This window comes from Populus alba, chromosome 5 (genome assembly GCF_005239225.2).
Source record: "Populus alba chromosome 5, ASM523922v2, whole genome shotgun sequence".
Classification (NCBI taxonomy): Eukaryota; Viridiplantae; Streptophyta; class Magnoliopsida; order Malpighiales; family Salicaceae; genus Populus; species Populus alba.
Genome location: NC_133288.1, coordinates 7,158,048 through 7,174,642, shown reverse-complemented (window position 1 = coordinate 7,174,642; position 16,595 = coordinate 7,158,048). Strand labels below are relative to the sequence as shown.

The following is a 16,595-nucleotide window of genomic DNA, read 5'->3' as shown; positions in this document are numbered from 1 at the left end:
ATGAGACTTATAAACTATAAATACACCATGAATATTTTAAACTCAAGGTTCACAATCTCTTTATTTTTAACACTTTTAGCATACATATTTTTCAAAGCCTATTTCTTTAAAATATTATTGTATTTTTTCAACCCTATAAAATTACTATTTAAGAATATGAGAGTCTCAGTATTCATCAAAGAAAATCTTTTACATGTATTAATTACCGTACTTTTCATATTAAGTCACAAGATACTAAGAGAATAAATTAGATACTTGAACTAAGAAATTAATTGATTATCTAATATATCATTTTTATTTTTAAGCATTTTGAATTTTAGAACCTTTATAAAATAAAGAGTGAGAACGAGATAAAAAAAACTATCTAAAAAAGGGGCTTCTTTTCTTATCCTTTTAGTTGTTTAGTAATGGGGACTACCTCCTCCTAACTTATAGTCTACAGCATTGGTATTAATAATCTAAACTATAGGGGCTAAAAGTAAATATTACTAAGTTTTCAGTACCCAAATATAATCTACCCTCATTTCACTCTTTTAAGGTCAATACCGTCATTTGAAAAACAGACACTCACAATATCACGTCCGTTGCTTCTCTCTCGCTCTTCCTTTGTTGCCGGACCTGAGGTTTCTGTCACCGGTACCGGCCGGTTAAAAGAGTAATTTTTTTTCTGAATTCCCGAAATGGAGAAAATCTAGGGTTTCGTAAAACAACAGTGTGTCTCATTCTCGACAAGAAGAGATGTCTCGGCAATCGACATCATCTCATTTTCATAAATCGAAGACTCTCGATAACAAATATGTGAGTAGTCCATGATTCTTACAATCCTTACTGTTCATTCCATATTAATGTATGTTATGGTTTCAATTTTATGCTTGGTTGCTGAGAAAATCGAGGTTGAAAAGAGAATTTCTCGATTTTATTTTTTCTTTTAGTGTTTTGATGGTGTATTTCAAGTTTATGACCTGAGATTTAGTAGATAAGGAAATCAATTTGGAATTTAAATAAAAAAGAGAATTTAATTTGTACTTTGTTAATTTTAGTTAATTCTTTTTATTAATTTTTAGTGTTTTTTTTTTTTTTTTAAAATTTTATTTTGATTGATTTTGTTTCCTGATTGTCTCTTAACTAATTCGCTTTAGTCAATATCGATTTAAGTGCAAATGCATGATTTGTAAGTGACTCTGGTTTTTTTTTTTTTTTTTGGTGTAGATGCTGGGAGACGAGATTGGAAAAGGAGCGTATGGTCGGGTCTATAAAGGGTTGGATTTGGAGAATGGAGATTTTGTTGCGATCAAACAAGTTTCATTGGAGAATATCGCCCAAGAGGATCTTAATATCATCATGGTTTGTTTCTAAGTTTCTCTTAAAGATGTGTGCACGTGTGGGCACAGCTCTTTTAATCTTGAAATGTTGCTAGCTAATTAAAGATGATGAAGTGAACTATTATAAAAAAGATTTCATGCTACCGTCTGAAGTTCATTAGGTTTGTTGATCATGCACTATCCCAACCCCTGAAAAGCCAGAAAGTTTATCACGGACTTGCTTTGGGAAAAGCCAACTCATTTCTGGGGTTGTTTAAGGGTTGACCAAGTTGAATTAAGTATTTGAAGCATTGACTACTGGCATCTTACCAAAATGGTTTTTTAGTGGTTACGGTTATAGCCTTTTCCCATTCAATTCTATTCCTTATGTGGACTTTCTTTTAGCACTTGTGTCTGCTGAAGGCTTTCTCATGATATATTCATTATACTTGGAAAATGATAACAATCAGTTAGGTACCTGATATTTCCCTGCGATAGTTGGTCCTTAACTAGGTTTGGGTAGTCTATGACATCACAACTTTTTAATTGGCAACATGTATTTCATTGGTTGTAAGAGCAGGTGATGGGTGCTAAAATATAAGAATTGTTGCTTTTATGCTTCTTTATCTGGTTTTAATGTACTATAATTTTTCAGTCTCTACCTTGTAAGTTTGCTAACAGCTTGGTCCTTTTCTTTTGGGTACAATTTCTTCCGTGTAATGTGTTGATGCTTCAGCAAGAGATTGATTTACTGAAGGTAGAATTTGTTCTGCACTGCCTTATTTGCTTTCTGATTTCATCTCTCTTTTGCTGTACTTGAACTGTGCCTTTGTGGACTTCAGAATTCATTTAAGAAAGCATATTTTCTGCATTTTAAGGCTTTGGGATGACCTTTAAATAAATACCATCTAGTCATTTGCTGAAAGTATTATGGTATCAATGATTATGGGCGCTGCCATCCATCCTTCCCAAAATCTTGCTCCCTCATCATCTATTGGAAGTTTTATTCCCAGTAAACTGCATGCCTTCTTCCTAATTACATTGTTTTGAATGGTTTTATGGTTTACTTTTCCATATCTTGTATAACAAACTATTCTTCCGTGTAATTATAAAGATCTTAGCCGCTACCAAATATAAATGAGTGCATTTTAGTTTAAGGGTGGATGAGCAAGATTGCCTTTTCTATCCCTGTCGCCCGAGTTGCGAACCCAAAGGGACTTCTTGGGCGGGACAGTAGCTGTCTAATGGCCTTTATATATCTTTGCCATCATTAATTTCTAGCATTGGAGGCCCTTTGGGCATTCGTACTTCTAAAATTAGACACTATGAGTTTCCTTTGGAAGGATGCATATTCTCAGCACATGCTCATTCTATTTTGAACATACTACTTCCATTGCAGAATTTGAACCATAAAAACATTGTGAAATATCTTGGATCATTGAAGACAAAGACTCATCTCCACATAATCCTTGAGTAAGTGAGCTCAAACATTTTCTGCTAACTGAATAATCAGGTTCCAAATAAACTCTGCTTCAGATTTTTATGTTTTGATTTCCATAATGTTGTTGATGTAGGTATGTGGAGAATGGCTCGCTTGCAAATATTATCAAGCCAAATAAATTTGGGCCTTTTCCAGAGTCTTTGGTGGTTGTTTACATTGCCCAGGTTTTGCTCGTCTCTTCCAGTTATTTGCTTCTTTCTGAATTAACCTTTTCTAATTTATGCTTATAAAATTATTTTGACGGTAGGTTCTGGAAGGATTAGTTTATTTGCACGAACAGGGTGTTATCCATCGAGATATCAAGGGTGCAAACATATTGACGACCAAAGAGGTAATTGTACTGTTTATGGTGTTTAAGTAATGCTTCATTTAGATATGAGGACCCTATAATTACTCTAATTTCAAATACACTAGGAAGCTCAATCCAAAATTGAATGATGTCATATTGATACTCCCATATATTGTGCCTTTCTGTAAATTCAGAGTTGCAGTGTATCATCGCTATATAATGTCAAGTCATGGGATGTTGCATGCTTTCATTGAGGGAAATTAACATGTTATATATTTGTTGATGTGACTGTTTATGGCAGTCCTTTTTAAATTTTTTTTTAAGAGGTTTCATTTTTATTCTTATACCACTGCTTTCCATAATAATGAAGAGAGCTTAGGAGCGTATTTGACTATTTTGTATGTAAATGGATGTCCTGTGACATCATCGTGCTCTTTCACTCATGTGTTGTATTTGGAGATTTGAATTTCTTTTTACTTGTCCTGTACTTCTCATACATCCTTTACAATGGTGTCTTTAAAGCAATTACTTGACCTAATTTATTATTTCAGGGTCTTGTGAAACTTGCTGATTTTGGTGTTGCAACAAAATTAACTGAAGCTGATGTTAATACTCATTCGGTTGTTGGAACGCCATACTGGATGGCCCCAGAGGTACTCATTTCTTGCCTGCTTTCGTTAGCCACATGTTTTTCCTATTTGTTCTAATCCATTATGTGCAAAATCATGGTTGGAAATGAGTATTTATATGATGTAGCTGTCGAGGTATTGGAGGGCTTGTTCATGTGAAACTTGTTTATTTGCCAGGTTATTGAAATGTCAGGGGTTTGTGCTGCTTCTGATATCTGGAGTGTTGGCTGCACTGTGATTGAACTTCTTACATGTGTACCACCTTACTATGATTTGCAGCCAATGCCAGCACTCTTTCGTATTGTTCAGGTATAATTAGCTGTATTTCCTTATACTCTTAGTTTCTTCAGACGAGCTATGTTTCCTGTTAACCTTTTTTGTCCACCTAGCCTCTTTATCTTTTCTTCTACAAATAGCAAGCACGGATATAGTACAAATTGGGTTTTTCTAAGCGGAGCCTCCATTGTTGATGCTATCTCATGTTTCTTATTTAGATTTTGCTTGGGGTTCTTATTATCCAGAATGCAAACCTCCTTTGATGTTAGAAGTGCTTTTTTTATTTCTTTTGAGGTAGTTGAATATATTCGGAGTTGAAAAAATGGTTTGATGATTTACTGCATTATAATGACAAAGCTCTCTTTCTCTCTCAGGATGATCGTCCTCCGATACCTGATAGCTTATCTCCTGACATTACAGACTTTCTCCGCCAGTGCTTCAAGAAGGTACATTGCTCACATTAAGTCCTCTAGCTTGATCAGTTTCACAGCTCTTCAGTTGCCTAATTCCCAGCTTGCTAATTTCATATGTAGACTCATGTTTTGCCCAGTTTCCAATTTTTAAGTTTTGAAAGAAGTTCTTGGCATGCTAATTTGGGCCTGCCATTGACCTAGCCCAGAATTAAAAAGGGATGGAATTACTACTTCCCATCCATAGGTTAACTCCCTTCCAAAGTCCTAATGTTAGAAAGGGATCCCTAGAAAGAAGCACAATGACTGGTTAGGCAGTATAGCAATTTCTTGGATTCCCACTTTAGTTCAGTCCAACCAACTCTGGCTTGCCTAATTTTACCTGATTCAGTTTTGCCTTGTCATTTTTTAGAGCTTTCAGCTTTCTAATTATTATTCTGTTGGTCGCCCTGAAATATGTTTTCATTTTCATTTTTTTTTTTTTGTTTTCAGATTCTGTTCATTTATTAATGAAAGGAGATATTTGGTTGCATATTTCAGGATGCAACGCAGCGGCCTGATGCAAAGACACTGCTTTCTCATCCTTGGATATTAAATTCTAGACGTGCTTTGAACTCTTTCCGTCATAGTGGATCAATAAGGTTGGATTTTATCTTCTCACTTGTTTTTGCCCACCTGCTGTTTAAGGGTCATAAATATTTCTTGTCTTGCCAATTTTATAGTTCTGCATATCACTCTCTTAACCAAGGACAAGGTAGTTTATATGGTTCGCTTTAAACCCCAAGCCTGTTTGTGAGACCTTATGTACCTTATCAAATATTCAATTTGAGCATTGGAATAAACCAGTAGTTCACTCTAGCCACCTTCTCTGCTGTGATTTTTGGGAACTGGCATCCAGTATTTTTATGCCTTCATAACTAAACATGTGTCATGTCACCATAAATCAAACTGTTGTTCTTTGTTTGCAACTAGGTGACTTCCTTCCATGGTGTCAATGTGGTATCTTACCGCAAACATGCTTGCTTTTTCTTTTTTGTAGAAGCATACAGGAAGATGTTTCAGTAGATGCAGAAATTTTAAATGGAGATAACCAGAGCACTGTTCAAATCAGTTCTGTTGATAAAACAAAAGCATCTGTTGCTGACTTCAAAGCTGTGAGAATCATGTGACCTAAGCATTGTGATAATTATTAACGTGGGAACTCTTCTCGATATCCTTAGCCGAGGAAGAAAATAATTTTGCTTGCAAAATGATTCACAACTTGAGTTTCCATGGCAAAGTTTCAAAGACACTACATTCCTGATTTGTATCTTTTGGTTTTCAGGGCTCTAGGAAAGAATCATTGCCAGATTCTGAGGATGTGAGTAAGTCTGATAAGAATACTTCTTCAGATGGTGATGTAGTTGAGGAAAGAATTGATAAATTAGAAGATGATCTCCATTCAGATCAAGTCCCAACCCTAGCTATTCACGAAAACTCGTCTCTAAAAACTAGTCCTGGCAGACTATCTACAAATAAAGTAGCTGCTGCTTCTCCTTTGCTTCATGGATCGATGCCTTCGCATTACCAGGATGAGATTCTGACTATTGATGACTTGGAATCTCCCGATGCAAGAGGAAAAAACATAGAAAGAAGTAATGGAGGAAAAACAAGTTCTGCTCATGTTGAGAATGGATCATTTGGTTTTGCAACAAGAAATCAAGATAATGGGCTTCGAAAGGTAACTAATTTCTGTTGCTTTCTTGGCTATTGATAATGGACACATTTATTCATTTATGTTATCTCTCTCTCTTCCCAGAGGCGCACATGGTTTGTTGTGCGCGCTGCATTATTTCATCATGAACAGATAATTCTTGACATGATTAAAATGACACGCAAAGTAGAGAAAGAGACAGATGTGGTGTTGACCCTATCATTCATATTTTCATTTGGTCTTCCAATTTAATTTTATCTTCAATGTTTTGCATGACATATCTTGTATTCAGAGCCCAACTTTTTTCATGTAGACTATTTCTTTTTGTGAAGAAAGAGAAATAAAATATGAATATGAACTTGAAAGTACATGAAACTGGGGCATCATGTTAACAAAATATACTCAATGATGCCTAGATCTAGGGATGTAGGTTCCTTGAGCAGTTCAATATTTTCATGTAATTTTGAGGATTTCAGCTGGTTCTGCTTTCATTGCTTGAAGTAAAACAAGGTGATGACTTTTGGTGGAGCAACTAAGCTGCACCACAATGATTGAGAGGAACTGTACTAATTGCAACTCATGGCTTTTGGACATGGTCAAAACAGAATTCTTGAGTGCCCATCCCTGATATCACCACTCAGTTGAAAAAAATGTGGTTGATTAAATTTTAGCTTTCAGCCTTTATGTGAACTTTACCTTTTGGATTTCCATGATATCTGGTTCTTTTATGCCCTCTGGCCCTTTCTTGTGATAACAGATCTTCTGTTTTGGGTTATGTTACATCTGCTTCTGTCTATTCATATTGTGTTAGATAATGCGCTTTAAAGTTTTTTTCTTCTGAAAAGGCATCAAATTGATGCTTTTGGATGGTTATGATATGAACATGTATTTTCTACCCAAAAGTACTTACAAAAGCACCTAAACACTGTACCAAACGAGCTTTTTGTATTTCCACTATAGTTTTTTAACATTATGTATGCCTAATTTCATAGCCTGTCTCTTCTTAGTGTGTGGGCGCTGTACCTCTCTGTGCCACCGTGTGGCCTTGCATGTTATAGTTTATCATATTTGTTGTGCGATATTTTAGTTGTAGCCAGGTATATTGAGTGTGGTTTTCTGTTGTCCCATTTGTTTTCTTTTTGGTGTTAAAAAATGGTGGCTTGTCCTGAGTTTGAATTCAGGTTTCCTTGGGAGCTTGAACATTGACATAACCTACACCTTTCCTCCTCACTCCTCTCACCCTCTGTCTTGTTTCCCTGTTTAGATACAAAAATTGTTTTATCTTACGCTTCTGTATAACTGGGACTTTGAAGGCTGTGAAGACATCAATGACCTCAGGAGGAAACGAACTTAGTAAATTTAGTGACACTCTTAGAGATGCTTCACTGGATGATTTATTTCACCCCCTTGATAAAAATCCTGAGGATCGAGCAGCTGAAGCTTCAACATCTACCTCAGCATCACATATGAACCAAGGGAATGCAATCATGGCTGATGCAGGGAAAAATGACCTGGCAGCAATTTTGAGAGCGACTATTGCTCAAAAACAAATGGAGAGTGAAACGGGACAAACTAATGGTGGTGGTGATTTGTTTCGCCTAATGATGGGTGTTCTAAAGGATGGCGTGATTGATATTGATGGTTTGGTATGTTTTAAGTGCTCAATTTGTTTGTTATTCAGTTAGTTTAATAATTCCTGACAGCATATGCTTTTCTTGGCAGGATTTTGGAGAAAAACTGCCTGCAGAAAATCTCTTTCCTCTACAGGTAATCAAATGTTTTAGCATTTTAAGCAATTCCTTGATTTGAACTACAGTAAAATTGTAATTCAGACTTGTTTCAAGTGTTTATATTGATGAACAGAAGACGTGAGCTCATTACCTGCCTCTTTTTATTGTTTGGATTGTGGGTGATGCCTGTTAAAGATGGGTATTTTAAAATACGAAGCTGCACCAGTCTATTGTAGTTCTTCATGTTATGTAATAACCTTAAATGGCTGTCCTCTATGCTTGCAGTTATTTATTTTTCCTTTTTTGATTACTTGAGAATCTGACAGTATTTTAATATCCAATGGAGAAGAAAACATCCTGTTATACGAACTTGTAATCTGATGATTGATAAACTGGCTCCAATCTTTAAAATTTCTCTTTCATGTAATGGTTTGACCATCCTGATGATTTAGTGACATTGGGAAGCCAATTGATGCATGCCATGCTGTTGTGGGTTGGAAACTCACAAACCTTTGTGAATTTAATCTTTAGATAATTTTGCTCATCAATTCCTGTTGTCTAATCATAGTGGATTATTAAAAATAAAAATGACATTAATATTAGTTCTAGCATACTCATTGATTTTTTTCACCATGGATTGGTTGTAATGGTTATTGTTTTTGCTTGGTAGGCTGTTGAGTTTAGCAGGTTAGTTGGGTCATTAAGACCTGAGGAGTCAGAAGATGTGATTGCATCTTCATGCCAGAAACTTATTAGCATCTTTCACCAGCGCCCCGAGCAGAAAATTGTTTTTATAACCCAGCATGGTTTGCTTCCTCTAATGGAATTACTTGAAGTTCCTAAACCTCGTGTAAGCCAGATAGCTATGCATTTCATTTTGTTGCTGCTGCTTGCTTCGAGCATTGCAGCTTATAATACAAGAGAAAATTGTTTCCAATATTTCAGGTTATATGCTCTATCCTTCAACTTATAAATCAGATCGTGAAAGATAATACTGATTTCCAGGAAAATGCTTGTCTTGTTGGCTTGGTAAGTGACGTATATCTCTGACATTTTGTTTTCTCTTGTCTGAAGTAATTTGCTCAAGTTTGGAGTTACTGCAGGCAAGCATTCAGTAATGCTTGTGAATGGATTGGTCCATTCCATCCTTAATTGGGCCTTACACTATGTTTTAACTTTTCTGTACTAACCCTTCTTCCAGAAATGCTTGGGTTAGAATATTACTTTCATCAATTCTGTGTTCTCTTGTCTGGAGTAATTTGCTCAAGTTTGGAGTTACTGCAGGCAAGCATTTAGTATTGCTTGTGAATGGATTGGTCCATTCCATCCATATTTGGACCTTACACTATGTTTTTACTTTTCTGTACAAACCCTTCTTCCAGAAATGCTTGGGTTAGAATGTTACTTTCATCAATTTTTTTTTGCCAATGTTATGTGCCAGATCCCTGTGGTTACGAGTTTTGCGGGACCTGATCGCCCTCGTGAAGTTCGCATGGAAGCAGCTTATTTCTTGCAGCAGCTATGCCAGTCAAGGTGGAGATTTTCTCTTTTCATAATCCCCTTGCATTGATTTGTTAAACAAGCAAAGGGATTAGGATTGACATTGTTGGCTTTCTTGTCCAGCTCCTTGACATTGCAAATGTTCATTGCTTGCCGAGGAATACCTATCCTGGTGGGTTTTCTAGAGGCTGATTACGCGAAGCACAGGTGTGTAATTTCTTTCTGGTGTGAGTTTTAAAAATTATGTTTTGCAAGACCGAATATTTTTTCCTTTAAAGATGAAAAAAGAATTAGTATTTGCTTGGAAGTTTGAAATGGTGCTTTTGCATGCAGAAAGATAGGTGGTTTGGCTGCACAGTATGGATTTTATGTCACAATGCATGAGTATGAAGCTGGTGAATTTCATTAGAATTCATCTCTTAGCTATATTTTATTCATGCCCCTCCTCTTGTATCAAACCCCAACTTGGAATAGAAGTACTGACTATTCTCTAATAAGCATTTTCCCAAGAAAAGCTTGATTTGTGCTGCTCAATATCACATTCTAAGTAATTTATCGTCTTTGAAATCATATCTGGTCTCTGATTAGTAGACAAGGATGACACTGTACAAAACCTCTACAACTGACTGCACAAATTTCCAAATGCATATGGTTGTACAAAAACTCTACAGCTGACTGTCCAAATTTCCAAATGCATATGGTTTTGTCACTGTACAAAAACTCTACAACTGACTGCACAAATATCCAAATGCATATGGTTTTGTCACTGTACAAAAACTCTACAACTATGGTTTTGTCATGCCAATTTCTGGAGCATGCTTGTTAGTCGACACATAATTTCCTTTGAGTAGTCTTCACATCATCTTATAAATACACTGATTCAGAACTTTGCATCCAGGGACATGGTTCACCTAGCTATCGATGGCATGTGGCAGGTCTTTAAGCTTCAGAGATCAACCCCAAGAAATGATTTCTGTCGCATAGCTGCAAAAAATGGAATACTGCTCAGACTTATCAACACGCTTTATAGCTTGAATGAGGCAACTAGGCTAGCTTCAATATCTGTGGGAACTGGATTTCCACTAGATGGTTTATCTCAACGACCACGATCTGGTCCCTTGGATTCCAATCATCCTATTTTCATTCAGAGCGAGCCAGCTCTTTCTGCATCTGATCAGCCTGATGTCTTTAAAGTTAGACATGGAATGATTGATCATTCCTTGCCTTTTGGGACACAAGAACCATCACGTGCTTCAACTTCACATTCCCAAAGGTTGGATGCCATTCAACCAGATGCCAGATTTCTTGGGACAGACACAGATGGACCTCATGCTAGCAATGAAACAATCGAAGCTATAGCTGCTTCCAAGTTGTCAGATCCAGCAGCTTTAGGAAAAGCTCCAAACATGGTCACCAAAGAACCTTCAGGTGCTGTTTCTAAAGAGCGAGATAGCTTGGACCGGTGGAAAAGTGATCCATCTCGCCCAGAAATTGACCTTAGGCAGCAGAGAGTCACTGGTTCAACACAAAGGACATCTACTGATAGGCCTCCAAAGTTGATAGAAAGTGCATCAAATGGTCTTACTTCTATGATATCTGCCCAGCCAGAGCAAGTTCGTCCTCTTCTAAGCTTGTTGGAGAAGGAACCCCCCTCTAGGCATTTCTCTGGTCAGTTGGAGTATGCACGTCACCTCTCAGGGTTAGAGAGACATGAAAGCATAATGCCTTTATTACATGCATCTGAGAAGAAAACAAATGGTGGATTAGAGTTTCTGATGGCAGAGTTTGCAGGTAATTGGTTTTGTTCATCTCTCTCTCCTTTTCTTCAACATTTGAATTGTTTAAAATGACTTCATGTTATTTGAAGTTTTAATGGCATATGGCTCTTATCTTCATTCACTGCTGGTAGTAACAACACAAATTTTGAAGTCTAATTTAGGGATTTTTAGTGATAATCTCTTCCCGTTTCGCTTGCAGAAGAATTTGAATTTCCAGCAATATTATTATGGAGCTGCTACTATATGAATTTCCAATGAGGAACACTTATATTAGTAACTTCTCTCCTTATGGTTGCAGAGGTATCTGGGCGTGGAAGAGAGAATGGAAATCTAGACTCCATTCCTAGAATTTCACACAAGACAGTGAGTAAGAAGGTTGGATCTCTTGCACCTAATGAAGGTGCTGCTTCCACATCTGGTATTGCATCTCAAACAGCATCCGGTGTACTGTCTGGTTCGGGTGTTCTAAATGCTAGACCTGGGAGTGCAACATCATCTGGGTTGCTTTCCCAGATGGTATCAACTATGAATGCAGAGGTTGCAAGGGAATACCTGGAGAAAGTGGCAGACCTTCTGCTGGAGTTTTCTCAAGCTGATACAACTGTAAAATCCTATATGTGTAGCCAAAGCTTGCTTAATCGTCTTTTCCAGATGTTCAACAGAATTGAGCCCCCTATTCTTTTGAAGGTGCATAAGAGAGTGTTCTACCAGCTTCAAGCTTAAACTTGTTGGAGTGATTTTTTTATGCTGTCTCACTTTGCTGCTCTTTATTGATATCCAGATACTAGAGTGTATCAATAACCTGTCAACTGACCCGAACTGCTTAGAGAATCTTCAGCGGGCAGATGCAATTAAGTACCTGATCCCAAATCTTGAACTCAAAGATGGACCTCTTGTAGATCAAATTCATAGTGAGGTTGGCCTTCCCAACTTTCTTGCTATAATTTAAGCAGTTTGTGACTATGCTACAAGCTGCTCCTTACTGTATCCTTTTGATTTTCTACATGCACCTTTCCTTATCTGCCGTTCCATTTTAGTTTTGTTTGTACTTCTATTTTACTTCCACACTTGTTGACATTTTGATTGTAGTCTTCTTCTCGTGATGGTATATAGTCTTTCACTAAATTACTGGTAAGAAATTCTATAGGTTCTTGGATCATCTCTTTTCTAAACCCTGTTCCTGACATTGCCATTCTTTTGTGGGTGTAGTCAACTAGAGATTGAGTGTTCCAAAGCTTGTAGTAGGTTGCATCACAATGAAACTTTCATTCTATGCTTGCTATAAGTATCATGTTGCAAGTTCTTGTCTTTCTCTATGAAGAAAGGAACTGGCAGCTGCACTGAATGAAAGCTTTCATTCTATGGTAACCAAAAGCATCACTTATCAAAATCTTGCCTGTATCTTAAATTTGGGAACCGTGTGGGTACGTACATGTGAAATGTAAACTTAAACTTGTGTCAAAATTTGCTTAGATAATCTTTATCTCTTGTTATCTAGGTTTCATTGATAAATTGGTCTGGATTGTTTATGTTGTACAAGTTCTTTATTAGTGGATTTAATTAGGTGCAAGATTTTTAATTAGTGGATTTAATTAGTGCAAGCATCCTAATTCTCACAATTTTTTTCTGAATTTTATAATTTGAAGGTCCTCAATGCACTTTTTAACCTCTGCAAGATAAATAAGAGGAGGCAGGAACAAGCTGCTGAAAATGGAATCATTCCACACTTGATGAATTTTATTATGTCAGATTCTCCTTTAAAACCTCATGCATTACCTCTACTGTGTGACATGGCTCATGCATCACGTAATTCAAGAGAGCAATTGAGGGCTCATGGTGGATTGGATGTATACTTGAGCCTGCTGGATGATACGGTTTGGTCAGTGACAGCATTGGACTCTATTGCTGTTTGCTTGGCTCATGACAATGACAACCGTAAAGTGGAACAAGCATTGCTAAAAAAGGATGCAGTTCAGAAATTAGTGAAGTTTTTCCAATGCTGCCCGGAACCACAATTTGTGCACATATTGGAGCCATTCTTGAAAATTATAACGTATGAATTTTCATTCTTTCTATTCATTTCTTAATTAACAATTTAGGCTGTACTCTCAAGTTTAACTCACAAATGTTAAGCTATTGATCTATTAAACTGTGAACAATGAACTATGGATGAAAAACTGGAATGCTGCAGATCCTTTGGGATGTGTACTGCTCAAATCATCAGCATTTTGGCAGCATTTCATTTGTATTTATTGAATGCAGGAAATCATCTCGGATAAATACGACATTAGCTGTTAATGGCTTGACACCTCTGCTCATTGGGAAACTGGATCATCAGGATGCCATTGCTCGTCTTAATCTGCTTAAACTAATAAAGGTGAAATTTTTCAACCTATCACCATCCCCTCTCGCTTATGTCTTTGTAAATATTTTTTTGCCTGAGTCATACTGTGCTTGACATGATGGATGGAGTCGATTTACCCAAGCCCATAAAAGAAGATAATCATTTGGTTATGGTTCCACTAAGTGGGTTCTTTGATAGAAGGATTAGAGGGAGCCCTTCATGTGTTTTTCATATTTTAGTGGCAACCATCAAGATTTGAACATCACACATGTGGGTGCAAGCACTGGACTTTTACTACTGCACAGAAGAATAACCTCTAACATGTAGATCAATGTTGCTTGAATTGTTGATTTTGCTGCTGCTATGGCCCTTCTCTTGCTAGGTAGACATATTGTTTATCTCACTTAGATTTGTTTAATAAGTCCTTGTTAATGTATAGCAAGGGCTGGCTCCCTTCCAGTTTATAAACCCTCCATTTTCCACAGGTATTCTTTTGGATTACTAACACGTTTTTGCTAGAAATCCAATGATTAGCACAATGATGGCCAAAACACCTCGTTTTAAATCATCTTTGTCTCTCCTCTCTCAACATGTTTGATTTTTATGTTTTTCTTCCCATCTCTGTCACTTGAGTAGGTGTTTTGATTGTAATTTTTATAGGAAATCCCAATTAAAAATGTGATATAAAAATTTATGCTAGCGATAATGATGCATAAGGTATTTTATTATTAAATTTCATTAGATATTTTTGGTTTCGCAAATCAAGAAGATGATGCTTTTGTTGAGGGAAAGGAAATCACAAAGGTTCCAAGCTAGAGAGAAGTCTAGTTCTATAGTGCAGATGTGGGTAAATATTTCAACTCCAGGATGCAGATTCTTGTAGTCGTTTTATTTATGTATGTATAAGTGCAAGATGTGGGTGCTGTTGGTGAGGTGATCTAAAGATTCAAATATCGATATATCTTTAAGTTGAGAAATGTGCAAATCTGTGATGTTTAGGGCATTTTTTTTTTTTGAGATTCAGGATGAAAATGGCTGCTGTTTGAGAATGTTGGAAAAGATGATTGGATGCCCCATCTCTTGTTTACATAATGACTCGTATCTTGTTTACATAGCGATTATGGGTAATCGTCTGACTTGATTGAATCAAATTGAAATTAACACATGAATCATTTCAATTGAGTTGTTCAGAATTCGTTCTAAATAGGGTCAGGATGTGAAGGAGAGACGAGTGGTAGAAGGAAGGTTAAGTCATTTGAGATGGATGACATGCAATGATATTAACAGTTGGATTTTTATTTCCGAGTGTCATGTATCTATCTATACCTAATGGCTCGAGGGACTGGAGGGGAGCCAACCCCTATTTAATTTTGGATTTATGCAATTCATCTGCTGATTAATTACTCTTTACCTTCAAAATCAAAGTTTTAGGATATCTTCTTATCAATCACTGTAAACCTTCTCTAGCAGTCTTCTTTTCATGGCTAGAACAAGAAGCAATGCAAGTCTGTTTACCATGGTCTCTTGTCATGTCAAAAAACACCAGCTTGTCTCCTATGTGCATTATTATTTTATTTTCCTTTACCGTTTCTTTATGATCCATTTAGATTATCAGTAACTGAGCAGCCAAGGAAGCGTGCTCTTTTATCACCAAGAGTCCAAGACATCAAATCATAGCCATAGTTGGTGGAAAGAAGAGCCTAGAGCTTACCCTTTTTTCATGGAACTTCTCTTTTCAATTTGCTCCTCGCTTCATTCATTCTATCATTTGTTTTTGTGCTGAAAGCAGGTGTTTGCTTGTTTGATCATATTAATTGCTCACTGAAATTTGTTGTGTCAGGCTGTGTATGAGCACCACCCCCGTCCAAAGCAGTTGATCGTGGAGAATGATTTGCCCCAAAAACTCCAGAACTTGATCGAGGAACGTAGGGACGGGCAAAGCTCCGGAGGCCAAGTGCTAGTCAAACAAATGGCTACTTCGCTGCTTAAAGCACTTCATATAAATACCGTTCTGTAAATTCGTGTCTCGTAGCTTCTTCTCCTCCAAATGTACATGGTTTTTTAGGAAATTTTTGTTTGTTAGGGTTTTCTTCCCCTTGAAATATGGTTTGCGTGTGTATATTTCTTGCATTGAGTCCTGCATAGTGCCCGTTTGTTTTTGCAGTTCAGCCTGTGTGTTTTGCATTAACCACGTGTTAATCCTGTTTTGTTGCCAGTGCTTATCATGCGATTTTGTATGGGTTAACCGAAAATATTTTTACATCTTAGTTAAAAAAAGATGCAATTTATAGCTGTCATTTCTTCACCTCTCATCATTGTTCTTCATCGTGTGATTTCGTTTTCTGGAGAAAAATATAGTGAAGGCTCGTTCTTGCATAATCGCTTCGGGTCCTCCCGCTACTTGCTTTTATGATTTTCACTCAAGGGTCGGGCTGCTCTTTCGTTTCTTTTATCAACAATGACACGCGCGCGCATACGTGTGAGGAGGGTGGGAGAGATTGATTCCATTAGGGGTGTTGTGTATTTAGAACATAATTATATTAGAATATTTTATAAATTATATACCCCGACTATTTTATTTTTTTAAAAATCTGAACAGGTTTAATCTTAGTTGAATATAATTACATGAACAGGCTGTGTATATAAATTTTAGTTTGAATCAATCAATTAAAATATAATAATCAATTGTAAGAAAAAAAAAAAAACATATAAATATAAATTAAGTTTTAAATAATAAAACACTCACATAATAAATTATGAACATTTAACCCGTCATAATATTTATTTATCAGGGTTTTTTTAGCTGGTTTTAAACAGCCGTTTAGCATCCATCAACATCTGGACAATTGCTAATAGAGTGAGATATGTAAAGCTCGGATGCTACTCAAGCATTCAGTTGTGAATTGAATGAGCGTATATTATATGATCTTGTACCAGTGAAAACCCTTTGTCTTTTTTTGACACCGCTCTTTGGTTTAGCAGGAGGTGAGTGTTGGGTTATACAAATATGGGATAAAATCCCACGGTCAAAATGGATTATTTAGGTAACTTTTAATTAGTAATCTTTTCCACAAAATTTTATAAAATATCATAGAATTTTCTTTAACTTTCTCTACAACTTATTTTTGTAATCTTAAGAGTTTG

At 36.5% G+C, this 16,595-nt stretch overlaps 1 protein-coding gene across 1 annotated transcript; it reads left to right on the top strand.

Moving 5' to 3' along the window:
• Nucleotides 1-554: 554 nt before the first annotated feature.
• LOC118057055 (MAP3K epsilon protein kinase 1) lies at nt 555-15,748 on the top strand. Its single transcript, XM_035069507.2, has 24 exons — nt 555-798; nt 1,210-1,344; nt 2,038-2,058; nt 2,701-2,774; nt 2,876-2,966; nt 3,050-3,133; nt 3,643-3,744; nt 3,898-4,029; nt 4,371-4,442; nt 4,947-5,047; nt 5,446-5,560; nt 5,731-6,126; nt 7,413-7,745; nt 7,822-7,866; nt 8,500-8,679; nt 8,775-8,858; nt 9,271-9,362; nt 9,453-9,536; nt 10,228-11,120; nt 11,406-11,794; nt 11,889-12,023; nt 12,754-13,160; nt 13,370-13,484; nt 15,292-15,748. The coding sequence occupies exons 1-24, from the start codon at nt 739-741 to the stop codon at nt 15,466-15,468; spliced, it is 4,317 nt and encodes a 1,438-aa protein (XP_034925398.1). The 5' UTR covers nt 555-738; the 3' UTR covers nt 15,469-15,748.
• Nucleotides 15,749-16,595: the final 847 nt, after the last annotated feature.